Genomic DNA, 26,810 nt, shown 5'->3' on the forward strand with positions numbered 1-26,810 from the left:
TTCCTACCTTTCTATTGTGACATGGATAACGACATTGTTTGGAACAATACTATAATAAAGAAAAAAAAAAAATTAACGGATGCTATAAGGATATTGGTTTAAAAAAAAAGAATTTAAAATTTTTTTATAAGAAAATTAAAAAACAACTGATTTTTTGAACAATTTTTTACATTTTTCATAAAAGTGGTATTAAAATTTTCCTAAAATGATCAATTATATGAATTTTATCACTATGATCTTGGAGAAAATTCTGTATCTCATTCAATAATGAATTTGTACATAAAACTCTATTAACGAGCAAATCTAACTAATCAGTCCACAGTATTAGTAAAGCAAGTGAATTACATATACATATAAATAGAACTAACCTACAGTAGCTGAAACATTAACTACAGTAAGAGATGTCGTTTTTACTCTCTTGTTTTATATTTGAGTTATGATAAATTAACAAATGCTCTAAGCGCACCAGTGAACTGACCTCTTATAATAAATCTAATATATGATATTGGTCCTCTTGATATCAGAGCAACTCCTCTACTCTTATTTTCTCAACACGCATCCTGTGAGTTTGATGATCCTCATCATGAAGAAATATATCGTCTTTTATATTTTGTATAAAGTTTTTTTTTTTTTTTTTTTTTCCTTCCTTTTTGAGAATGCTTTATATATTGAACATGTTTTAAGCCAACTCTATATATGGTAACTATAGATCCTATCACTTATGCAAGATCAGTTTGATAGCTCAATTTATCAGGAAAGTGAAACAAAAACCTCAAAAATTCCACATTAATGGTTTCCATTATACAAAAAGTTAAAGGTACATGTAAATAACAGCAAAGCTTGCCTGATTTCCCAAAAACATTACACGTTTCTGCTTATAAGAAAGCATTTCACATCCATAAGCTTCTCTGAAAAATAACCACGAAGCTTATACATTACAAGCTCATCTAAACTTTATCCAACTGTGGATGATCAGAAGTCATAATAAGCGGCTCTGTGCTTTCCTCAACGAGTTTAGGCGAAACTTCAGCATTTTCGTTTGGAGGATAGAGCACATAACGTTGACACATGAAAATAAGGTCAAAGAATATAGATACCTGCCATAGCATCCATCACATCTTTAAAATAAGTCGAAAATAAGGTAAAAACAAAAAAGATGAGTGCAATATGCATTCAATCAATCTTAATAAGAAATAAAATTTGACTAACCAATGAAATATCAACAAATCTTTAAAAAGAAAACACTAATAAGGGGTAAAGATATAAATGGATGTGATTTTGCCCGGTCTTGAGCACAAGGTTTGCTAAAGGAATATGTCTAGGGATTTAGGAAGAAAAATATTTACCGGAACCTTTTTGAATTGGACTTTCAGGATTATATCAATAAGGAAAAATAATAGGCCATAATTATGACATAATAAAATCTCACAGAATCCTCAAAAATAAAATAAAATAAAATAAAATAAATAGAATCACATAAGATCCTCAAAAATAAAATACAACCAAATAAAGTCATATCTTATAATTTGGACCAACGGAATTAATCAAAGCATTAATTAAGTCAAATCTCTATGTAAATTAGCTTGGATTTTATATTGATCAACACTTGCTTAAATTTTCTTGCTGATAACATGATTTAATGCATGAACCATGACTTAATCCCCTACTATAATTTTTCTATGTGAATTAACCTAAAATTTATATTGATCATCATTTGCTTTATTTTTTTTCCTGACAGCAAGATCTAGCGCATGACCATAACATGCAAATGCTCCTACTGACTCGAATTTTCTAACATGTATTTTGACTATGTATGTCTTCCAATGGACTCTGCCCATAGACCTAGCGATAGGATTATCGTATGTAAATTGGGTAGCAGGGAAAATGAAATCTTCATTCACTGCACTTTCAAGCTCTTTTAAGCTTATAATGATAAGGCCCTTTCTTTTGTCGCATCTTTTGTCTTACTCTTGTCAGTAGGCTTGGGGTGCAAAGGATTAAGCTTGATGTTCTAAGTAATGACATCAAAATCATAAAGCCAAGGTCTACCTAAGATGATACGTCCTGCATTGATTGGGATTACATCACACCATATCGGTCCTTGTAGGAGAGGAATGAAACAAGGACAAGGCATCTCCCTTAAGGTGGTTATAATTACGTAGTCTACTCTAGACACCTCATATGGGTTGGGTAGGGGAACATGTTTCAAACCTAGGCAAGAGATTATATTCTAAGAGACTACTTTAATGCTTCCACTATTAATGATGACCTTGCCATCCTTGGCTCTGCATTTGATGAAAGTGTGGAAAATTGCACTCTGCTGCCAACTGTCACTCTCTTTAGGTTGAGCCAAGAAACACCTATACTCTTACATGTGTATCTAGCCTATCCTCTATTTACTTGCCTTGAAGTGTTATGGCCCTAAACATTCTAGGTATTTAGGATCTCCTTTGCACTGTTATCCACGTCTTTGATCTCATCAATATTAGGCTAATCCTCATGACCTTCCTGTTCTGGGCCATCAACAAAGAGGGCTTTATTGGCACAACTAGTGGCAACATGACGAAAGCCCTGATACTTTAAGAATTGGATCCAGGACTTTGGTCATTAACTATTACCTTTCCTCTGCTATCCCTGCCTATGAGGATACCCTACTAGGGTTGAGCATAAGCTGAGGTGGACCTAGCCCAAAGTTACTACTCAAAGTTTGAGGATTGCTTGATATGTTTCAGGTCTTAGATTGCCATGCAAACTGAGGATTAGGGGCTATTTTATAGTTTTGAACATATGTATAAGCCTGATCCAGGGTGGTGACTCCACGGAGGACTTCTAAACCTACTCAAGGTTACCCTCTCATCTTCGACTACGTTGCACTGAATCTTGTATTCCTCAAATTGTGATATGTAGTTGGTAATATGTCAATTACCTTGGCTCAGATTATGCCATTAATCTAGAAGATCATCCTAATACAGGAAGATATTTCTCCTTAATTTTCTCCTTCATCTATATTCAATTAGTAATAGCAAGTTCATTTCTCATAATAAGGAGCTATCCGATACTCTCCCAGGAAAATTTGGATCTACGACCTATAAGCTTTATATTTGTGAATTAATCCCTTTGGAAGGATGCTTGTAAGAGTTCTAGTTGGGCATCAGACTTAGTGTCCTGTTCAATATTTGCAAACAGATCTTGGAATGTTTTTACTAGGGTTTCTAGGGTTTGCTCCATGGTGGACTGGGACTCTGAAATTCAAAACTTGACACTAAATGGCCACTATGCAAGTGCATGCAAAAGGGGTGTGCTAAATGCAGATGCAAGTGATATCAACAAACTTTTTTTTTCCCACAAAATAAATCTACTAACATAGGAAAAAGCTAATTTAAGTATGGAGCTTGGTCAGTGATGCAAAAGAAAGGTTGTAGTCAAGCAGTTGTGGTACTAAAAGTAACCCATAATAGTCACAATTTTCCACTACTTAGGCAAGCTAAAAAAATGATAATAATTATTGGCTAAGTGAAAGGAATCTTAGTTATGATCAAAGAAATTTGTTGTCAAGTATGATTTTTTTTTGGCTCAAAGGGTGAACAAGGAAGCAATTATTGACAATCAATGGCTATTTCTGGTAATGAAGTTTTGTAAATTAATCCATCCAAGCACAGAGAAGTTGATGACAATTTTAAACAGCAATTTGAATTGATACGAGAAAATAGAAGAGTTCAGACCTGGATTGAGGTTGTCTCTAAGTTCTAACCTGGGCTACCCTGAAGTGTGGGCTGCTCAACCAAGTGTATAGGCCATTGGGACGTAACTTATGATTGGGACTCTCGGGTGTGGCCATGTAGACAATCTGGGCCTTGCATGGTTGAATACACTATGTCTGATAAATGGGATGCATAAAAATATAGCCACTTATTGCTAGCCTAGATGGTACTTCCTCTTGCCCTTTCCCATCATTTAAAAAAAAAAAAAAAACTAAAGTTACATTACATGAATTACAGCCAACGTATTAAAAAAAGTATTCTCAAGGATTTCCCTGTTGACTAAAACTGCATCGCTCTGAGATGGAAGTTGATTCTTAGAGACAATCAAGGCAGTGATCAGTGATGATAGTGGACATCCTCATTGTGGGTATTGGTCCAAGCAACGATCAAATGACACAGGTCCAGCAATGGTGAAATGATTCTTTGGTGCAGTTTTCTGCAATGCAGAGTGAATGGTGGTCTCTTGGCACTACACACAAGGAGAAGAGAGCAAGACCAGCAGCAGTGTAGTGAGCTTTTTAATGAAACTGTGGTGGTGACAGCTTGCAGCAAATGCAGTAGTGATTGTGACTTGATGGGGCTCACCTCACCGCTAGGAATCTCATCAAGCATGTGTGGACTTGCAATTGGCAATTGTTTAGCAAACGAGTTTTAGTGCTTGATGGCTTATGATGTGGGTCAATGGAGTGATTGCTGACCACATGGGTTTCGGCCTGGTGTGAATGGGCTAGGGGTCCATCAGTTATTGTGAATTCTTGAGTGATCTTGGGATCTGTTGGCTGCATGGTGACAAGTTGTGCATTTGGATTGACTGATTGGCTGGACTTGTAAGGATGGGTAGATTTTGGTGCCGGTGGTTATGGAACATTGGTTTGAAATTTGGTACAGCGGTTAAGGGGTGTTCTTTGTGGCCTCTGAAGGCTAAGTTTATGGTTTTCTAGTGGTGGTGGCTTGACAGATTAATTTGAATTGGGGTTTGCTTTGATACCAAAGCTGATGCCATGCAACACAAGGTTTGTAAAAGGAATATGCCTAGGGATTTAGGTCAAAGAGCAAAACAACCCTAAGCTTCACCACCTATGGTAATTTGAACCCTAGACTGCCTAGCTTTTGAAAATTTTCAAGCACATTTTCATTTGTTAAAATCAACATTTCCCGGAGCCTTTTTTAAATAGAGCTTCTAGGATTACATAAATATGGAAAAATAGTAAGCCATAATTATGACATAAATAAAATCACACTCAAAATCAAATTAAAAGAAAATAAATAGAATCCATATGATCCTCAAAATATAATAAAACCATTTCAAATCCCATTATATGGACTAATGGAATCAATCAACATTAATCTGGTGTCCACACTAGGTCTCATGTACATCTCAAGCAACAATTAGCCTTTAAAAGCATGGTAAGTTTCTTTTATGCGGAGTTCGACATGATTGTTCAACTATTTTTTCTTAATTTATTTCTTTAGTTTAAAAGAGCTGGAAGTAATTCTTATATTAAAATGACAACTCAAATTAAAATCTAAAAACAAAGTCATCTACCACATATTTTATGGCAAAAGCACAAGAAAATGTAAACACCAATAAATATCAGTTAAAGAATGAGGTATAGACAGTGAAAGTAAATCAGAGAAGTCAAGAATATTCTATACCAGAGATACCAGCATCTTTCCTAAGTTCCCAAAAAAGTTCACCAAAGAACCTGGAAAGAACCACAGGTTAGGCATACATTATACAAGGGCAAATTTGGATGGTAAGATCTATGCTTAAGGACGAAATAATACACCTTGATCTATTGATTGCACAATCATCTGTAAAAAATTTGTCGTCCCTCCTGTAAAATCAAGTAAAATGTAGCCAATGCTGAATCCAGCAGTGCTTTTTCGTGTGAAGTTCATAACTGCCTATATTTCATAACAAATTCATTAATAGAATATGGATGGCAAATCCAGCTGATACTTCAAGTACAAAGGTCATGATACCATCACAAAATGCCAAGCAATTACAAGATTTTTTTTCTTTCCATAATTATTTATATATGAGGTAAAGACAGTTAAAACACCTGGAATCAATGATATTTTCCCCTCTATTACCAATTAAGCAAAAGCAAATAATTTTGGAGTCCAACTCCAAGGGGTTGTTTTGGTGCTTCCAAAGGCTTCATGAGATCCATGATATCCTAGGTTCAACACTCCTACCCAGTATCTTAGGGCCACACCAAGAGATCCCTGCCTATAAGTACCTTGTTTGTGTGGTATGGGGGGCACTACACACACTCAGGAGAATAGTCAAATGCTCAAAGAACTCTGGACAATGACATTAACAAAATAAAAATAAAAATGGAGCACGTCAAAGCTATGTCCATAAGGTATCTCATCTCAACTTATTAATTTGCATTGCTTAATACTGCTTTATGAAAATAGAAGCATAATTAAAAAAATGAACCAATTCCAATTAATTGTTGATGCTCCACATTACCCATCAACATCTTAAAGGCTTGTCCAACACCCTAATTTTTACGAATATTAAAAAATTCAGGCTATGATGCTAAGTGAAATAGAATGATAAATTTAAATTGTAGAGGCTTTTCCAAGCGCCCTTTTTTTCGAAATCATAAAGTTACTAATTTGTGATGACCCATCCTATGTCAATTAAAGTCAATGACACCTCACTGGCCAACTGAATTACTAAATAAAAATCACTGTTAAATAAAGGTTAAGTTAAAGTAACAGGTTAAAACTAGTCCTTCCCAACAAAGCGTCTCTTCAAATTCCACAGAAATATTTAAAATTCAAAAATTTTAATTAGGAACCAAGGATATTCCAATGTGAGACCTAGGGAAAGGATTGAAGGCAGTGCTGTAAAAGTGCAAAGTACAATCTAAGAGAGCCTCCTACAACAGTCACACTATACCCAGTGCCTTTAAGGACTTTTCATATATCAGATTGCATTCAATAGCATAGCCAATAGATTAAGTACTCTCAACATCTTAAATAATATAATATAACTGACTTAAAGCAGTCACAATTCTGACCTGGGGAATATACTTGATGACTGTCATAAAAGCTTGAATTGAGCTGCAAAAAAGAATTCACAGAAAGATTCAACAGAAAATTTAAAAACAGTTCTACAAGTCATAAGCAATACTACAGTGAAGTTCCCTCAGATTATTGAAGTTTCTTTTCGTAATCACTCCTCTTATCTCCCTTTTTTTTTGGATGGGGCAGGCAGAGTTGGGAATGTTACAAATACTGAGGAAGAAAGGAAAACATTATTTTACAGATAGTACACAGAAGAAATTCCCCAATTAAAATTTAAAGTAGGTGATGAATGCAATCAGTGTAAAGAGATTTCATTTATCTACTCCCATATTAGACCAAAATAAGTGACTTTGCAGCTGGTGACATTTTAAGGGAAACTTTCTCTCAATGCACCGTTTGGGGGTCACCAATTTCAATCTGTAAATTTTAATTTAATCCCAATTTTATCAGCAGAAATACAACAGTAATAAAGCAATAAATAGAAACATGGAGATTTGGTAATGAAGTGGAAAAACAAATAAGAACTTTTTCATTGGAAAAAAAAAAAAAAAAAAACACTCTGGAGGTAACTTACCCCACACGTAATTTTCTATAAAAGAAGTTTAAGACCAACTCACAAAACCTTTTTAGTTAGATTTGCAACCCAGTAGACAATTTTTTGACTACACCACACCTCTGGACTTTTTATATGTGGGCACCTTCACAAACAACATGTCTCCTTCGAGCCAAAACTCTGGGATCTCAGTGCATGCACTGTTAGAAGGCAAAGAACTTTGTGGTTTCAACAAATATGGGTCTTTGAAGTTCTTGGTTAAAGGTATATCATTAGGGTGCAAAGTCAAGAACTAGAGCAAGAACAAGAAAGAGGTTTTTGGGTTTTGAAACAAAGAAAGGCTCTCAAAATGCTCAATGGTACGACAGCCTTCATAGGTTAAAAAGTCATGCTTTATTTGTATTTATAAGTTAAAAACAAAACAACACAGTCCTTATGGGAAAGAAAAAACAAAGACTAAAGATCTTGCTCAAACAAGGGACATGGGAACTTTCAGTTTCAATTATTGTTTCGCTTGAGCAAAATTGTCACAGTTGCAATTTTTTATACAGCTTCAAGACTTGTCTTTTTCTTCACAAATGCACGAGCATTACAAACTCTTTTTAAGAATACAACGTCAAAGGATATTACTAATCCAAATCCTAACACAACCTAAGCATCTTCATAGATCACTGTGAAACTTCCTTCTAATCAAGTGACAAGAAGGCCAAGGTTCCTACATTCATCCGCAGTATCATGACAAAATTCCAATAATTCAAGAATAATCCCCATTTAAGATTACCCCATCCTCACCAGCTTAGCTGGTCTACTAAGAAGGCCTTTATGCCAGTGCATAGAGAAAAAGTCCAACATTGTAAGGAGAGGAGTCCAGAGTTTCTTTAATTTTCCAACATTTAGCATTTTCCAAATTGGAAAGACTAGATTAAACATTGTCATTATCAGTGAGAAGTTTTAGGAACTGAATATGGAGTAACCATATCTTTCACAGTAAAACTGAAGCAAAAGAAGTGAGAGGAATCTATACACTCAAGTGCAACTAAGATAGCAATATTATTATATTAGAGATGAAAGAGGATAGTCTCCAAAAGGATGAAGAAAAATATCACACTGAGGCCAAAAGCAAGTAATTGTGTCCAGGCTTATCATATTGATGCATCTTATAGTGCAAGTGACAAGTCCACCTTTCCAAACCAGATGTATGGCAATTTTTCAATCTTCATAGTGTGCAAAGGCATAAAACAAATCAGATCTTAGAAATCACACTGATATTAACTTCAACGCAGAACCATCCTTATGCAGGTAAAGTGATATTCGACCATTTGAGAATCCATGGTAACAAGTTGATGTGAAAAAATAAACATCAAACTAAAAGAGAGGTACAACAACAACAACTAATCTTTTGTCCCAAAAGTTTGGGGTTGGTTATGGATCTAAGCAACAAACTAGTCAGGATCGACCACAGATATTATTTTCTGCAAAATAAAGGTAAAAATAGGGGGCCAAAAAAAAAAGAAAAAGAAAAACTCTGCAATTAATGGTCATCCTAGCCTCCTAGGCAAATAGAAAATAAGTTGTCAGCCATTATTGCCATTCACATAAGGTTGAAATTCAAGATACATAAAAGAGAAACATCTTACTTGAAAATGGAGATTAGCCAAAGCCAAGAATGGCTTGGTAGAGCTAGGAAAAAACAAACAGCAGCAAAAAAGAACACGGCAAAGATCATTGCAATAGCAATCTTGGAAACCTTCTGACTTCCGCGCTATAGAAAACCATCAACAAGGGTGAAATTCAATACTCCAATCCCCAACAAGATTTACCAAGATAAAGATCTTCAACGAGAAGATATAAGAGTAAACCACTTACATCATAGATTAAAATTTGGAACACGATTGTTGAGGTGGCAAGAACAGCATGGGTAGAGAAAGCAACATCATTTGCAGCTACAGGTAACATCTGCAATAATTAGAATAACAACAAAGTGAAGAAAAAAAAGAAGTTACAATGAGAATCAAAACCAAATACCCAGAATTTCAAATTCACACAATGTCACCCACAATCCAAAAAACAAAGCAAAGATTTCATTTTTTTGTTGTTGTTGAAAACTTAGAACCTTTTTACTATCTGGGTACAAAGAAGAAAGCACAAACAAACCTGTTCATAGCCATATTTTTCATAGTACTGCTTTTGAATAACTGAGCTAAAGTAAAGGGAAGCGTTGTATATGAGATACGTGGAGTGCTTCATCAAATTCAGAACCGCGAAGTCGAAGCTCAACCCCACCACACTATTACACGTTCACACAAAAAAACCCAAGGGAAAATTACTAACTCGTACAAACGTAGTACTTGGTGTTAATGTAATAGTAGGTTGTACAAGTAGTATATATATATATATATATATTACAACCTTTTCCTACGGAAATTCAAGATGATTTGCGGGTAGTAACCAATGGACCACGATGAGAAAGCAGTCCACCCCAGAACCTCGTACGTGATTTCCAGCGGAATTGAATTCCACGAAGCCATAGAAAAATCCTTTTCCTACTTAGTATTCTAGTAATACTTAATAAAGTACTCGTCCAATGGTATTGAAATTTGGTAGAGAGAGAGTTGGTGGGCAATTTTTTTTTTCTTTTGTTCAATATGAAACTCGACAACGTGGGAAAAATTAACGGGCGATCTAAGGTTTATAAACTATTTTTAGTTTTAACCCAAAAAAAAAAAAACTATTTTTAGAAGCTTTTTACCGAAAAAGTAAAAAATTACTCACTTTTTTTGACTCTTTTTTTTTTTTTTGCTTGAAAAGCGGTATTAAAATTTTTCTAAAATAATTTTTTTAGCAAATCTCCTATGAAGAACCTTTAGGCTAGTTTGGATTCGGTTGAAATGTTTGCGTCTGTGTTTTTCTAATTTTTTTTTTCACGCATTTTTGAGATTTGCGGCTACTGTTCATGCATTGTTCAATGAACAGTAGCCGTAAAGTTGGACTTTTCAAACTTTTTTCAGCCAATCAGTGCACATTGTGTACTGTTCACGGACCTATAAATTTTACTTTTCAACAACTTTTTCATTAAAAATGGGTCTCACGGTACTATTTACATATTTAAAAATTATTTTGCTACAGTATTTTTCAGCTTTCAGTTTTAATTTTCAGTTTTCAACTGTATTCAAACGGACCCTTAATATGACTTTTTTGGTTGCGAATTTGACAAGGAGCACCAATGGTAGGGACAGACCCAGGGTGGGGGCCCAAGGGGCCCAAGCCACCCCTAGGTCCAAATTTTTTTTAGTCATTTTTTATTTCAATTTTGTAGTTGGACCTCTTTCTTGCCAATTAGTCTAGTTAGTCTAATCCAAATAACAACTATTTAATCTAAAAACTTAACAAAAACAATAAAAATATTCACAATGATAATTGTATTTTAGTAAAAAAAACTATTTTACTACCAAAGAACAAAAAAAATCATGTGTTATTGGAAAAACTAAAACTAAATTTTTTGCAACTACAGTAAACTGGTATAAATACCAATTGATTGTACCAAGTTGTTAAAAATAAAATATAATATTTTATTAAGATTATATCTCTTCCTTCAATAAAAAAATCAAATTCTCTCTCTTCTTTATTATTTTAATGAGTTGTTTATATTATTTTAAATAAAGTGATAAAAAAATAGAATATTTGATATTGGATGTATTGTAAAATGAGATGGTAAAATAGATAAAGTCGCATTTGAGGTACTAAAAGCTAAAAATTTTAGTACCATCAATGTGAATGCTCTAACTTAAAAAAAAAAAAAAAAAAAAAAAAATTCATAACCAGTCTAGTATTAAAAAAAACAATATTTTGTTTTTGTCTTTGTTGGTAGATGATTTCATCTTAATATATTTAGAACAACGATTTTGTGTATTTATAATTTTTTAATATGATATAGATGTCTATTTGAAGTTTTTTTTTTTCTTCTTCTTTATACTCCGACTCCCGCTAGTTTAAAATCCTAGATCAATCCTGAGTGACCATCGGTGAAAAGTGGGGATGGAAAATTGAAGAATTTAGTTGAAGTGATTTTGGGGGAAGGGGGGAGAAAATAGAAATTTGAGAGAAAATGAGGAAAAGAAGGAGTTGGATGGAAATTCCCATCTACCCTTCCCCATCCCCTAAAGTAAATGACGTTATTCCTTTTCTTTATTTTCTTCATTATTGAAGGTTTTTTTTTTTCTTTCTTTCTTTTTTTAATATTCCAACAATAATTTTTTTCCTTTATAAAATATTTATAAATATAAAACAAGTTATGAAATAGGGGCTAACTCTATTTTCTACCTCTTCACTTTTTCACCCAAAATACAAATGAGGAAAACTAAAACCTTTTATATCTCCCATTTTTCCACCTCTCTATTTTTTTTAAATCTACCATGTGCTATCTGTGGGACCCTTTGTACGGAGTGCCTGATCATGACATATAGTAAATTATTTTGAGTTATTTTATTTTGCATTTGGTTAGTGGATTCTTTTAGAGTGTTTGTTTATAAATCATTTTAGAAAAATTTTAATACCACTTTCATTTAAAATGTAAAAAGTTGTTAAAAAATTAGTTTTTTTTTTCCATAAAAAATTTTAAAAATATTTCTTAAACTATGCTTTTGGGGCATCCGGTAATTTTTCCCTTTAATTTTTTTATTTTTTAATAAAATTTCATTGTATACCCTACAATTTTAAGACGTAACAAATTAAACCTGTTAGAATTTAGTTTTGTGTGTTTTTGAAAGTTGAGTTCAAAACTCAAATTTGGCTCAAAAAAGGTTGAAAGTTATTGGCACACTATACCCTACAATTTTAAGATGTAACAAATTAAACCAGTTAGAGTTTAGTTTTGTGTGTTTTTGAAAGTTGAGTACAGAATTCAAAATTGGCTCAAAAAAGGTCGAAAGTCATTGGCACACTATACCCTACAATTTTAAGATGTAACAAATTAAACCTGTTAAGAGTTTAATTTTGTGTGTTTTTGAAAGTTGAGTTCAGAACTCAACATTGGCTCAAAAAAGGTCGAAAGTAATTGGCACACCTCTTCTTCCTAAAAGAGAAACCATTCCCAAGATCTGAGAAGTGTGATCAGTAGACTCTGATTTGTGTCCATGGCCAGAGGTAAGAAGGAACATGATAGTGGGCGACCAATGATATAATGAAACAGATTATCATACTTCTAACGATAAGGTGAAACACAATAATACCCATGTCCAGTGTAAGATAGAACTAGAAAAAATAAAAAATAAAAAAATAGACTTGGTAATTGGTATAGTTAAGTATTTGGCAATAAAAGATCATGATTAAACTCAACAGTAACAAAAGTAATTTTCCAATAACAATAAAATGGTAAACTAAGATCAAATATTTCCATGATGATTATTGTTTATAGAGGTAGACTTGGAAGTGTGATGAAGGGAGAATGTATGTCCAACTGTGTACTACAATGAAAAGTATTTGCCTGATAGAAAAGTGAGGTATGAGGAAGATTTTCTTATGTATCTTTTAGTATGGATGGGATGGTAATAGTAGTAATATGGCAATTAAAGAAAGTAAGAAACTATCTATGTGTAAATTTCACGTAATAGGTTGAAAAAGATAGCTCCAAACCATTTTAGAGTCAATATTTGTCCTAAAACTATACAAGGAAATGCCTCACAAAATTTCCCAACTGTTGAGAAAAACAACTTGACCAATTTCATTATGTGGACAGACGAAGCGGTATACACAGATTACCATTTACCAGTAACATCTGAACAACACATTACTATTTCAGCATGCCAGGCTAAGAAAATTTATAATTGTTACCAGTAAACATTTTTTTAATGTAATGATGCCTCCCTTTCAACAATAAATCATTGGCTGCATCTATGAATAGGGACCAGCTCTTAATTATTTCTTCCACTGGGGTATCCTTTGAACAACTACCTGCAACCGACAATCAGAATGCAAAATCACAATGCTGGTCCATTTCAGTTAACAAAACTAAATTATGCACTGCTTATGAAAAATAAAAGGTGATGGTGGTTTAAGAAGAAATTTTATCAACAATACAAGGTTAGATCTAATATAACGTATATCTAGTGAAGATCTAATATGAACCAGCCAGAAGATGCCACTTCTCAAGCCAATTGACCTATTCAAAGGGTTTAAGAAGAAATTCTATCAACGATACAAGATTATAGTAAAGGAAAAAAAATAGAATTGAAGTTGGAACAATAAAACATCAAGTTTCAAAGAACTCAAGAAATATTCATATCTGGAATTTCATAATACATAAAAGAAAAAATTGCTACAACGACTAAAAGAGGCTACTTATAATAGTCTTTAGTAAGCCTAAAATATTAACTACTCATCACCAGTTTAACAGTTAAATACTAAGTATCCGATTTCATTAAAAGTCGCTAGACCTTTAAAAATTAGTAAAGACATAATAACAAATAAAACAGAACATAAACAAATAAATACTCTTCTAGTGATAGCAAACATGTTGACAAAATGGACTAATGGGCCTGCTTTCCTTTGAACTTCAATTCACATTTTTTCCTCGGGTTAGAGCAAACTCCGTTGAAAGTTTGGCTTCAATCTTCCATGATTTATAGTAGTCACAAATAATATTTTCATCTTCTATCTTCATCGTCTTAAGAATATAAAGAAATAGCTACTTAGCCTTAATATGCCAATAAGAGCTGATGCATTACAAGCCTGAGAACTTTTCTTCAATTTGTAGAATGAACAAATCATATAGAATAAAGTACCATCATCTAACATGATGCAATCTCTTACATATAGTTGAATTGAAGGATTAAAAGTGTAGTTTAGCCTTTTTTCAACATCTCCAGTTGATCTATCCTTAGGAAATATGAAATTTGTACAAATCCAGCGTAGGGCTACTCAAAAGTTAAGATTAATAAAATAATAAGTTTTAACCAAATATTCATCTTTCTGCTGGCAATGAATGAGAAACTACATAGAAGTCACAAAACGCTATGCTAATCAGACGCTATGCTAATCAGATGTAAGTTAAAAGCAGAAGGTCACCTTTCTAGTTTTTAAGTCAATGAAGCAAAACTACTTGAAGTCTGAACAAAGAAGAAAAGCTACCTACCCTCTCACTAAAGCAGTATTTGTTACTGCAGGAAATAAAAATGTGGAGAGTATCTTCCTCCTTTTGCCTGGTGGACTGTGGTAACTGGTAAGGCTATGATTATTGTTTTTTATCATGTATTTTAAACAAGGCAGTATATGAGATTGATGAGAGAAATGTTGCCAGAAAATTTACAAGAATGTGACTTACAAAAAGGGAAAGGAGTTACTAGATTAAAAAACAACAAAATATTGCTTTGTCATGGGGATTAATATTTTAATTTGAACAAATTATCAATCAACTGCAATGATCAAAATCGCTAAACATACTTTACCTCCTACTAGATAAAACCATATTTTAACTGCCTGAAGCATTGCAAGAGTTGACACAATTACCCATTTTAGGGATGTAGCTATGGAAGTAAATTTATTTACTAGAATTTGTATTCCGTTTAGCCTTATGGTCTGCTGTGTTTCACATATGGCAGCAGAGATATGGTCTGCTGCATGAAGGGAGAATTTATGTTGAAGAAAATGTTCTTCATATGATCAAATGGGAAGTGAGAAGGAGAATTGAAGGGAATGACTGATTTACTAAGTCTGTTCAAAACAGAGTCTTGTGCTGTGTATGGTGAATTTCCTTAGCTGTTCTTAAACCCTCTTCTTCTTTATTCCTTTATCTTCTTGTGATTAGTTGATTGTTTTCCTTTGTATATGAGTTAGAGTAGGTGTATATACTGGTGCTCCAGTTTTGTTCTTAGGTGCTGATACTTGAACTTTGTATTCTATTCATTTGTGGTAATAAAATCTTCTCATTCATAAAAAAATAAATAACATAAAAAAATAATTTGTATATTTAATGTATCATACACATTTAACATACTTAAAAGCGTGGATTATTTCAACCCAAGAAGAAAAAATTGTTTGGAACAGTACCTTTCCAGAATTTTCCTTGTTTCCCACTATAGTTTGACAAGCAAGCCTCCAAGATTCAGGTTTCTGTACATAATAACCCAAGTTAAACTAGCCATTGTTTTTAAAGAATTTACATGATGAACAAAAAAGAAATCTTCATATGAACACCAACAAAATAATTGACACTAGCTTTGAATTATGAGAAAAGCCATCATTTTTTTATATAGAAGCAATGAGATGAACTTTCAATTTCACATTGTTATTTAGCACCGTTACAACCTTATACAGACCATTGTTACCATTTAGTTCAAAAGTGTATCAGAAATTAAGGAACATGAAATGTTGGAGTGCTTATAAGAAGCATTTTCAATTAAATTTAAAGGGTATTTGAGTGAGGGAGACAAAGAGCTTGCCTTCTTCAGATACCGAAGCTCTGTGTTTGTTCTTTCATTTAGAAGATCTTTTCCATCAATAATCTGCACAGCAAGGAACAAGGAAGCTACAGATAATTAAAGAACATTACTGTTTAAATTTTGCTTGACTCCTAAATATACCTCACCTGATAGTTTGCTTTGGATATTAAAATATTTTGCTCAATCTCCCAAGTAGCATCTATATCTTTTTCCTATTTTGGATGAACAGAATATACAGCTTTTAATTGCAAGTCATTTTTATATATTTGCCTTTAATCTTGTAGAAGTTCAATAATTTTTTTACCTTTTGTACAGAAACTTGGAAACATTGTACATACTGCCCCAAACAAAACCATTCTTTAAAAATAAAAAATAAAACAAGTTCTTGAACACTATTCTTTTAGTCCCTAGTCTCATAACATCATAAAGTTTTAACTTAATAAATAAAATTTAAAATAAATAAATAAACTGTAAGTACTAGATGAATGAATGTTAGAATTATACCTCAACAATACAAGTTCCACAGCTTCCACCACCACCACAATTCATCACTTTTCCCTAATCAACAAGTCAACACTGCATTTAACATTGGACCATTTGAACCACAAATAAAATGAACATAACTGATCGAGCAATTTGTCAAGAGAAGAGACAGCTTTTCACAATTTAGAATCATCATCATTCATGTCATGACTCATGACTCATGACAATCAGGATTGGAGTAGAAAAGTATACAACATTAGCACAGACACCACCACAATGACTTTTGGAATTTTTGAAGAAAAATTAGTGATTAAAAATCAACCACGTTTTTTCTTACTAGATACTTAGTGCCCGTTTGGATTGGGCTGAAAGCTGCGTCTACGTTTGTTCTTTCACGTTTTTTTTTTTTTTTTAGCTGCAACATTTGACTTTTTCACTGTGAACAGTGCATTCGTGCACTGTTCACAGGTCCCACAAATTACACTTTTCAATAACTTTTTTATTAAAAATGGATCCCACCAGCACTATTTACGCATTTAAAAATTATTTCGTTATAATATTTTCAGTTTCAGTTTTCGGTTTCAAAAAAAAAAAAACTGTATCCAAATGGACTCTTAGTAGCTAGAGACATCAAGGTGAGAATGGTGCAACCATGCAAGGCCTTTCTTCTAAAAATTTATATTTGAAAAGAAAACTATTTCAACTATTACTAATTTTACTATAAAAAAATTATATAGAAAACTTAAAAAATTTTGTTTTTCGTCTCTAAATTATTGGAAATGTTTCACTTTTTGTCTTAAACTTTTAAAAAATAAAATAAAATAATTCCTAAACTATTGAAAAATGTTTTTTTTTTCATCCCTATTTTTGTCTCTAAAGTCTAAACTATTGAAGAAAAAAAAACTTATTTTCAAAGTTTAAGGATGAAAAAAGAACATTTTTTTTTAGTTTATGAATGAAAAATAAATTTTTGATAAAGTTTAGAAAATAAAATAACATTTTACTCAAAAACTTACAAACTACCTAAAAAAAAGTATAATCAATGACACGTCAATAATATAATAAATAAATTTTTTTAATTTAATTTTGTATTTGGAAATTGATATCTCAGTTTATAAAATGTATATAGTAAAATTTGTAGGAACATGTGTAGTAGTAACCATGCGCACGTTAGAAATAGAAAGGGGAACAAGGCTAAAGTGAGCTAAAAAAGAAAGAAGGGAAATAATCTTACATACGTGGCATAGAGCTCAATCTTGTTATCCAACATGATGTTCCTCAGAAGCTTCTCTCCACTTATCTCTTTGGCTGTCTCCAAAGGATACGACCCATCACTCTCTGCCTTCGGCTACGCCAAACAAACAAAAACCCATTATCATAACATAACAAGTAGGAACCACGGACACGGATACGGCACGACATTCTGACACGAGCAATTTTTGAAAAATTATAAGTTGAAATGGCCAACACAGTATGATACTGGTACAAGGATACGACACCCTAAGTGAAGTGTCGTACTTTTTTGAAGAAGACAACAACAACAACAACAAAAAATTGAAACAGTTGAAAGTTAAATGTAAATGCATGTTACCCCAATAAATTCGAGCTCAATTTCTGGCTTTTCTGGTGGAGCCGGAGAATTTGCAGCCACTGAGACAGAGAATGGTTTCTTTCTGAGGATGTTTCCGTAGTTGCCATTGCCGGAGGATAATTCCGGTGGCCGGAGCGACATGGGCGTGAAGCTCAAGCTCAGGGAAGCCATTTATATATATATATATATATATATATATTTTAGATAGACAAAAACTTTCAATCTGAAAAGTGAAAAACTATCGTTGGTGTTCCTTTAATCCTTATGTTATGGTTTTCGAAAACAATGGGAACCGACGTCGTTTTGACTTTTCATATTCCACGTAGTTGTTGTTCACAACTTTATTATAGATTGATGTCGTGACGAGGTTAATGTTGTTAAGAGGCAATACAAACGCCTCAATATAGGGATTTATTGCGTTATGATAGAAACTTTCGACGCAATAGATGTTATGGGATTACTTTCAATTTGATCCCAAGTTTTCTTAGCATTCAATTTTATCTATTTTTGAACTTGTAGTCAATTTAGTCATTATCATATTTTCCGTGACAATACTAACATGATTAATAGATTGTACAGTTGTCACATTTAAAGCTTATTTGAGCAATAAAATAATATTAAAATTTTTAATTAACACTAAAAAATACCACATTGGCATTTGAAGGAAAAAAAAAAAAAAAATCCAAATTAGGGGTAAAAAACAGTACATCTATTTTGACTCTAAGAGTTTTAGTCAGGTTAAATTAAAGAATGACTTCTACCATGTTTTAACCATATTTTGTGCAACTATATAAATTACTTGTTGCACGACTTTTAGAGATAATAAAGGATAGATGATGTACCAAAACTAAAACTTTCAGATCTTAAGGTATTCTTCCTATGCCTTGTGAGAGTGCTTTCTTTTCTTTAGCACACAGGCCCAAGGATCCTGGGCCAAATAGTTGTGTTTTGGTGGACTGGGCTTGGTTCACCGCAGCTAAATGGAGGCTGATTACGAACCAAGTTGTGCGCAAGTCACATAAATCTCCTCAAGGCAAAAATGCGATTCCTCCTAAGCAATAAAATACCATTATAAGTGTTTTAGTATCATAAAATGACCATTTACTCTTACAAAATAAGTAAAATAGATGTTCATAATATTCACAATGAGAAAAAGATTGAAATAGAATATTTAAGGCTTATCTTTTATCGTATAAACATTTTAAAGAATTCCTTCACTTGTACCCCAGGCGTACTGTCATGGGATCCCGGGGCGTATTAGGCCTGTAAGAACCCAGAATCTCTGGTTCTCTGCACTATACAATCTTTTTCCATGCTTGTTATGCAATGGAGTTTTGTCCTTTCCTTTTACCTCTATAGGTCCTACACAAGAACAGCTATACAATGTACATATCTTCAAATAATTGTTAGTTTCTTAGATTAGGATATATATATATATATATATTAATACATATACATATATGTAAATGAATTTCATGAGAATGATTCAGCCACGAGGATCCTGGCCCCAATTCTCACAGACTTATGCTTTTGCACAAGACTTGTGGGATTTGGAACTCAAGTCTGAGTGGCTTTGCTTGGGCAGGGACTCAGCTTTACAAGCAAGAATATATATGTATTGAGCAGCAAGAAGCAGTAAAGAAATATGCAAAGTAATTGTTAGAAATTCTCAAATCAATATGAGATATTTCATTATTTTTCTTGATTGTGGATTACAAATGTGCTCACTAAGACGTGATACAAGGTTCAAATAAGCTCAAAAATTACAGACTTTGATGGCTATTCGAGCCTCTAAGATTTGCAAAGTTTGAATCCTTTTGAATCCAAGTATGTGCTATAGTAGCTGTTTCTGGGATACCGGGAGACATTCCTCTGTTTTTCTTAAATTTTACAGAGTTCTAATGACTCTGTTATGATATTCTTCCTACTGAATAATCCTCTCTGCCTTTTATAATGGAGTTTTTGGTCCTCCCGGGGAACCGTTGGTTCCCCTGTTTTACCCTTTTGCAAACAGAGCACGTCCTGTATCCATCATCTTGGTAAGTCCCATTTCCGTTTTTTCTCATTCTTTCCTTCTTTCAGCTCTGATTCTTTTGAAAGTTCCTGGTTGGCCATCTTCTTTGGGATGTGCTGAGGTATGCCCTTCTCGGCATCCCCATTTCTGACGTTTTCCACTTTTCCCTTTTCTTTCCCATCCGGGCGGAATCCTGCTCTGCCATTTTGAAAGCCACTTGTTATCATTCTTTCTTCTATACTTCTCCGTTTTGGTTCCTCGAGGCTTTTTCTATCTGTGCCATGAGAGGTCGCTGGGTTCTACTGGCGTTTGTGTTCTTTTTCTGCTTTTGTTTCTTGTTTCCTTCTTCTGTCTTTTTCTATCGAGCTGTCCTAGTCTTCCTTTGTCTTTGTGCCTGAAGGGGTCTGCGCCTCTTGAAGGTTCCTGAGGATCCTTGCTTCTTATCCCTTGCCGTGATCCTCTTTTTGGATGCTTCTTTGTCTGGGCTTCAGGATCCCTTGGGCTTTTTTATTCCTTCATGGGTTTCCTGCATCTGTTACTTTGGGCTTAGCTTGATTTTTCCTTTTGGGCTTGACTTATTCTTTTGGGCTTGACTTATTCTTTTGGGCTTCCTTCACTATGATCCTTTTTAGACCTCAACATTTAGCCCCCCGAGCTCGTGGGTTGCCTGAAGCCCACGCGTGAGTGATTTAGATTTTCTAAAATTTTCATAGGATCCCCTTCTCCAACTTCTACTGGGTTCCCTTCCTTTTTACTTGGGATCCCGGCCATTTTCTGCTACTTTTAGTCACCTTCTTTTTGCGTGTCGCATTCCCTTATAATTATTACTTTTTTGCAGCTTCCTCTTTATACGGGACGTGGCAGTTGGGTGTTTAAGGTAAAACTCCTCTACCCACTTTTCTCGTTTCCCGTTATTTCTCATTAATAACTGCTGATTAATCCTTTCTTCAAATTAAATTTTTTTGGCAACTGGCGCGTCTTTCCATAAACTGTTTTCCCCAACTGCTATTTGCGTCTTTATTGTAGCCGTTTCATCTTATCACTTTGCTTCTCTGAGTCTTTCACTCTTTGTGTTTTCTCTTTCTTTTTCTCTTCTTCTCTGTTACTCTGGTCTTCCTCCCTTTCGTACTTTCAATCTTTTTTTGTGTTGTTCTGATGGCTTCTTCTTCTTCTCGAAAGAGGAGAGAGCGTACTCCCAGTCCTTCTGAGGGTGAAGGTTCTTCTGGTTCTGCTCCGAGTGATTCTCACGAGGTTACTGAACGTCTGGCCTTCCCTTTACGGGATCCTTGGTATTCTCTCAGTTTATTTTTCCCTCATATATCTCATGGTGAGGCTCCTCCATCCCCTCACGTTTGGATGTTTTCTGGCCAAGCGGGTTTTGCTGGTTCCGCCCAGGTTCCTGATCCTAGAGAGATTTTCGATCTCCAGATCAGACAAGGAATCCGAGAGGCAGTTCCTATTTTCTTTGATTTTGTTCCGGGAAAGATTCAGGGCTGGCCTATATGGGTAGACAAGGAACTGTCTGATGCTGAGTTTATGGGTCGTTTGGAGCGCGCCGGTATCCTAAAGGCAGTGGCTATTTCTAGAAACCTTGAGGGCTTCAGAGACGCCAAAGGGCTCAGGCATCTGGTACGTCGTTGGTGCCCTTCCCTTCATACTTTTTTCTTTTCTACTGGTGAATTGACGATCACCTTGGAGGATGTGGTTAATAACTTCCTCCTCCCGGTGTTTGGTGAAAAGAACCCCTTTGATATTAACCTTTCTGGTGAGGATCTCGTGGTAGAAGAGAAATTATTTGGTCATTTTGGTGGTCGCGCTGCCTCTTCTGGTGGTAAACCGGCTAGGATGGGGAGATGGGTGATGACCCTCTCTCGTGAGAAAGATAAGGAAGTGAGGTGGGCCGGTTTTCTGGCTTTTTGGCTGAGTAAGTTTTTGTTTAGTGAGTTTCCTGGGTACGGAGTTAAGTCTTCGTTTTTTCCATTGGCAATCAAGTTGGCTCGAGGTACCCAGTATCCTTTGGCCCTTCTGTTTTTGGGTCATGTTTACTCTCAATTGGACCAGCTTCATGGAGATGAGGCTGAGGGTGATTCTTGTTATGTGATCACTTCATCTCTTCACTGTGCTATTCTTCAGATTTTCGTGTGGGACCGTTCTGCAGCTACTTTGGCTAAGTGCAGGAATTTGAAATTTGTGAAGGACAAGTTCCAAGGATCCCCCGACATAGTGAAGGGTCTTTGTGGCAATTCTACCGATGCCTTTCCCATAATCTTTCGTTGGATTAGCTTGAAAGGTGGTGGCCTCAATCTTGTGGAGTTATTTGACCAAGCAGGGAGCTTATATTGGAGATCCCCTCGTGAGTTTGGCCCTGGCTTTGCGTGTGATTTTGTGTTGTCTTCTTTTTTATCTTCTACAGGTAATACCTTTGACTTGCGCCGTGGTGATGAGGGCAGTCTGACTTATCTCGCCTGCATTAGCCCCTCCTGGCTTCCTGTGCCTTCTTCAAGTGGCCCAAAATATACTCATTATTCAGCACACCGGGTGCTCCGACAATTTGGTTTTGACCAGGACATTCCTCCAGTCTTTAAGGACGTGGTGCCATCCCTTCCTTCCTTGGATCCTTTCCTGAGGCTGCAGGCCTTTTCTTATTGGTCACGGAGGAGCCCCCAATTTGCAGTGCCTAACTCCCAGAGAGGAGTCTTTGCTTCTAGTGGCTACACCAGTTTTTGGAGAAGAGTACAAAAGTCTTTTGTTGACTATGTTGGCTCTGGTACAGTTCGGGAAGCCCCGAATCTTAACATTGTTTCTGCTCTGACATCCAATAGGCGTTTATCCCTTCCTACTGCTGGGATTGTTTCTGCTGCTGCAAGCAGCAAGACTGGTTTCGCAGAGTGGCATGCCTCCAGGGGAGGTTGGGTGACTTATGGATAGGATTTTCCTGAGACTTGGCTGGGTGATAGTCTCATCATTGGCGCTTCCTCTGGAGTGCCCATCAAGAAAGGTGCAGTGGAGACGATAAGTGCTGCCACTGCTCCGAGTAAAGGTAAGGATGTCAGGCCGAAGAAGATGAAAGCTGTTGATGTTGGTGAATGTACAGGGGGTATGGAGATAGGTTCTGAGACGAAAAAAAGAAAAACTGGGAAATCTCAAGCACACTTGGCATCTCAGGAAGGCAAGGATGTCAGGGAACCTTTGGCTTCAAGGACTCGGAAGAAGACCAAGGTAGAGTCTTCTTTTTCCCAGGTTCCTGTGACTGCTTTAGTCCATGGTTCTTTAGGATCCTCTGGTTTTGTATCCCAGTCTCCTTTAGGACCCTCTGGGCGTACTCGTAGTAAGCAAAAGACTTCCAGAGAATCTGTAGAGAGAGAGAGAAGGGCAAGACTTCTTTCCTTCTTCTCTCTTTTTCATTTGTTCACCTTGTTGCACTTATTTCTATTTTGCTGACAAGTGGTGGTTTCCTTTGCAGTCCAAGCGCAAGTCTGATCACAAGAAGGATAAAAGCCAATCTTCTGGTGACGACGTGGTACGTGTGTTCCCCCCCTCCCCCCTTTTTTTTTGTTCTGACATTGTGTTGTTAGCATTTCCCCATTTTTTTTACTTGGCACTGCCTTTTCTTCTTCTTCCTTTAGGTGGAGGTATCCCCTCCTATGACTGGCAAGGCTCTGGGAGAGGAAACTGTCACAACTCTTTCTGTTGCTTTCCCTACTGTGGGGGAGGAGCCCCCTATTGGTGGTCTGGCTGGGGAAACCGGGCAACCGATGCAAGGTTCCCAGGATTCTCAGGATCCCAAAACCTCTAGGATCCCTTCATCTCAAAGTCCCCATCTTGAGCGCACTCCTAGTCCCATCAGGACCGTGTTTCCTCAAACCTTGTCAAATAAAGGTACTTTGGGAGACACCCCTTTATCCAAACAGATAGGTGAGCCTTGTTTCCTTGAAATAGCGTTATCTCTTTATTTTCTTTTCCAGTTTTTTTTTTTTTTTTGAGTTCCTCCTTTTCTTTCTCCCTTTAGGTCAAACCAGTGAGAAATCTGCTCCCAGTGTTGCCTCTTCTTTAGAATCAGAAAGTTCAGAAGGTGAGTGCGAGCTGCTCCCATTGTGTTTCCTTTTCTTTTCTTTCCTTCCCTTCGCCCTTCTCTTTCCTTTTCTTTCCTGGCGAAGCCCCCTGCATCTATTCCTTCCTTTAGCCATTTTGCCGTTGGTCCTTCACCTTTTCTTCAACTTACCTTATGTTCTTTCCCAGAATCCTCGGGGAAGTCAGGGGATCAGGAAGAAGAGGCTCTGCCCCAAGAAGCCGGAACTGGTTTGTCCTTCTTTTTCCCCTTTTCTCTTTTTTTTTAAGAATAAATCTGTTCTTCCTTTTCTTTTCTTTTTTTTTTGAATATTGATACAAGCTTTGCAGGTTCTGAGCCTGTTATCCCTGAAGGAATTGTGAGACCTGTTCAAGTTGCTGACCTTCATCCAGAGCGAAAGGCTGCAAGTCCTCCTGTCTTTGCAAGTGGTGACACAGTGATGGGGGATGCCTCGAAAGTGACTGCCTCAGATCTTGATTCAAGGCTTTCCTCCTTCCTGGCTCGCTTTGATCTCTTGGAATTTAACAGTCTTCCTGCCAGCCACTTCCATGTTTTTGGGTCTTTTTATGGCAGCTTCCTGCGCTTCTCTGTTCCTGTGGAAGGCCTGCCACTGCTAGAGAGTCTGCTCAAGAGTCACGGGGATTTCACCAGTGGCTTCAGGGGAGGTGTTTTTCTAGGCAATATTTTGATGGAGTTGCTGTGTGCTGTGTTGGTTTCCCTGAGGAATTCCTCTGTAGATTCTTTGTCTGAAGAAAAGCTTCTGGAGTGGAGAGGGGTGGTGCAAGACCTTCTGGAGGCCAAGTTCAATTTGTCTTTTATGCTGGATCACTTGCGTCTACTGGCTCATATGCTGTTTCAGAGGCAATCATTCAAGAGTATAGACACTGAGATAGCTGCTGCTGAGGAAGCTTTGGCTCATGCTCACAAGGTTTTACAAGACTTGAAGGTCAAGCGGCAGAGGATCCTTTCTACTTTGACCGTGCCTGTTATTTCTCCAGATGCCTCCCTGTTGGCCGGCCTCATTCCTTAGCTTATTTTAGATTTACATAAACAATTTGGGGTTGTATAAGTTTTTTTTTTGAACATTGCTCTACTCTTTGTTTCTTTTTTTCTGTATTTCAAAAAACTGCTTCTCATTTCTTAGTATGTGAATCTGCCTTTCTCTTCGATATATTGTCTTTTCTTTCCTATGACTTTTTTCTTTTCTTTCTTGAGTCCTGGACCATGGTTTCCACAGGCTTCACTGTAAGTTCTGGTCCAGGTACCCGGTAATCTATTATGCAAGTACTGAACTGGGTACACTGGTATCCTTTCCTATATTTTTTTTTTTTGAGATACGGTCCCAGTTCATGAACTTTGACAGGTGTGAGAATGCTTTTTTCTTTAGCACACAGGCCCAAGGATCCTGGGCCAAATAGTTGTATTTAGGTGGACTGGGCTTGGTTCACCGCAGCTAAATGGGAGCTGATTACGAACCAAGTTGTGCGCAAGTCACATAAATCTCCTCAAGGCAAAAATGCGATTCCTCCTAAGCAATAAAATACCATTATAAGTGTTTTAGTATCATAAAAGGATCTTTTACTCTTACAAAACAAGTAAAATAGATGTTCATAATATTCACAATGAGAAAGAGATTGAAATAGAATATTTAAGACTTATCTTTTATCGTATAAACATTTTAAAGAATTCCTTCACTTGGTACCCCGGGCGTACTATCGTGGGATCCCGGGGCGTATTGTCGTGGGATCCCGAGGCGTATTAGACCTGTAAGAACCCAGAATATCTGGTTCTCTGCACTATTAGGATATATATAAATATATATATATTAATACACATACATATATGTAAGTGAATTTTATGAGAATGATTCAGCCACGAGGATCCTGACCCCAATTCTCACAGACTTATGCTTTTGCACAAAACTTGTGGGATTTGGAACTCAAGTCTGAGTGGCTTTACTTGGGCAGGGACTCAGCTTTACAAGCAAGAATATATATGTATTAAGCAGCAAGAAGCAGTAAAGAAATATGCAAAGTAATTGTTAGAAATTCTCAAATCAATATGAGATATTTCATTATTTTTCTTAATTATGGATTACACATGTGCTCACTAAGACGTGATACAAGGTTCAAATAAACTCAAAAATTACAGACTTTGATGGCTATTCAAGCCTCTAAGACTTGCAAAGTTTGAATCCTTTTGAATCCAAGTATGTGCTATAGTGGCTGTTTCTAGGATACCGGGAGACATTCCTCTGTTTTTCTTAAATTTTACAGAGTTCTAATGACTCTGTTATGATATTCTTCCTACTGAAAATCCTCTGCCCTTCAACATGGGTTTTCTCTTCCTTTTATAGTGTGTTTTCTAGGGCTCCAAGGTACTAGTGATTTCTCTCTTTTGCCCCCTTAGAGCTCGTGCTGTGACAGTTGCTCAAGGGCTGGTCTCTTCCCATTTTTCTCATGGTTTTCATCCTTTAATACTGTTTCTCTAAAAGTCACTTGCTGACTTTCCATTCCGGGGCGTCCTAGCCTTCAATCTCTTTTCCTTCAAGATTTCTCACTTTTCAGACTCATCCGTCGGTGTTGTTTCTTTGTTGTCATTATTCCCAAATAGTTGGAATCTTTTACTGCTGGGTTGAAAGTTCTCTTCCAGTTGCTTCTATGTATGATTTTCTCATTCTTGGTTCCTTGTGATACAGCTCCTTTGTTCATGAATGTTTGCTTTATACTTTCTGATTCTTTGCTGCATCAGTGGGTACTTGAGAAGGACATCTCTGTTCTTCATTTCTTGTATTTCGTGGTACCTTTCTTGAGTTGTCTCAATCCTACAGCAGCTGCCCTGCATTACCTGAGGATCCCA

At 35.9% G+C, this 26,810-nt stretch overlaps 2 protein-coding genes across 2 annotated transcripts; both read right to left on the reverse strand.

The window, feature by feature from the left end:
- Nucleotides 1-759: 759 nt before the first annotated feature.
- Nucleotides 760-9,992, reverse strand: LOC115972450 (cystinosin homolog). The gene is made up of 8 exons (XM_031092741.1): nucleotides 9,769-9,992; nucleotides 9,514-9,646; nucleotides 9,226-9,315; nucleotides 8,997-9,121; nucleotides 6,800-6,842; nucleotides 5,552-5,669; nucleotides 5,418-5,467; nucleotides 760-1,097 (listed from the first exon to the last, which is right to left on the reverse strand). Exons 1-8 carry the CDS (start codon nucleotides 9,885-9,887, stop codon nucleotides 948-950), a joined length of 828 nt encoding a protein of 275 aa, XP_030948601.1. The 5' UTR covers nucleotides 9,888-9,992; the 3' UTR covers nucleotides 760-947.
- A 2,975-nt stretch (nucleotides 9,993-12,967) lies between these two features.
- Nucleotides 12,968-18,108, reverse strand: LOC115970064 (photosynthetic NDH subunit of subcomplex B 3, chloroplastic). Its single transcript, XM_031089731.1, has 6 exons — nucleotides 17,869-18,108; nucleotides 17,512-17,625; nucleotides 16,299-16,352; nucleotides 15,795-15,857; nucleotides 15,403-15,465; nucleotides 12,968-13,308 (listed from the first exon to the last, which is right to left on the reverse strand). The coding sequence occupies exons 1-6, from the start codon at nucleotides 18,037-18,039 to the stop codon at nucleotides 13,273-13,275; spliced, it is 501 nt and encodes a 166-aa protein (XP_030945591.1). The 5' UTR covers nucleotides 18,040-18,108; the 3' UTR covers nucleotides 12,968-13,272.
- Between the last annotated feature and the right edge of the window lie 8,702 nt (nucleotides 18,109-26,810).

This window comes from Quercus lobata, chromosome 12, assembly GCF_001633185.2.
Source record: "Quercus lobata isolate SW786 chromosome 12, ValleyOak3.0 Primary Assembly, whole genome shotgun sequence".
NCBI lineage: Eukaryota > Viridiplantae > Streptophyta > Magnoliopsida > Fagales > Fagaceae > Quercus > Quercus lobata.

What these genes read in the sequence shown, in the direction of transcription:
- LOC115970064 (XM_031089731.1), bottom strand. Translation starts at nt 18,039, where the DNA reads ATGGCTTCCCTGAGCTTGAGCTTCACGCCCATGTCGCTCCGGCCACCG. An exon ending in TTGAGCTCGAATTTATTGGG is followed by an intron (nt 17,626 to 17,868) that starts GTAACATGCATT and finishes TGTTTGGCGTAG; the next exon opens with CCGAAGGCAGAGAGTGATGG. An exon ending in AGCTTCGGTATCTGAAGAAG is followed by an intron (nt 15,466 to 15,794) that starts GCAAGCTCTTTG and finishes TATTATGTACAG; the next exon opens with AAACCTGAATCTTGGAGGCT.
- LOC115972450 (XM_031092741.1), bottom strand. Translation starts at nt 9,887, where the DNA reads ATGGCTTCGTGGAATTCAATTCCGCTGGAAATCACGTACGAGGTTCTG. An exon ending in TTGAATTTCCGTAGGAAAAG is followed by an intron (nt 9,647 to 9,768) that starts GTTGTAATATAT and finishes AACGTGTAATAG; the next exon opens with TGTGGTGGGGTTGAGCTTCG. An exon ending in GAAAGATGCTGGTATCTCTG is followed by an intron (nt 1,098 to 5,417) that starts GTATAGAATATT and finishes ATGCTATGGCAG; the next exon opens with GTATCTATATTCTTTGACCT.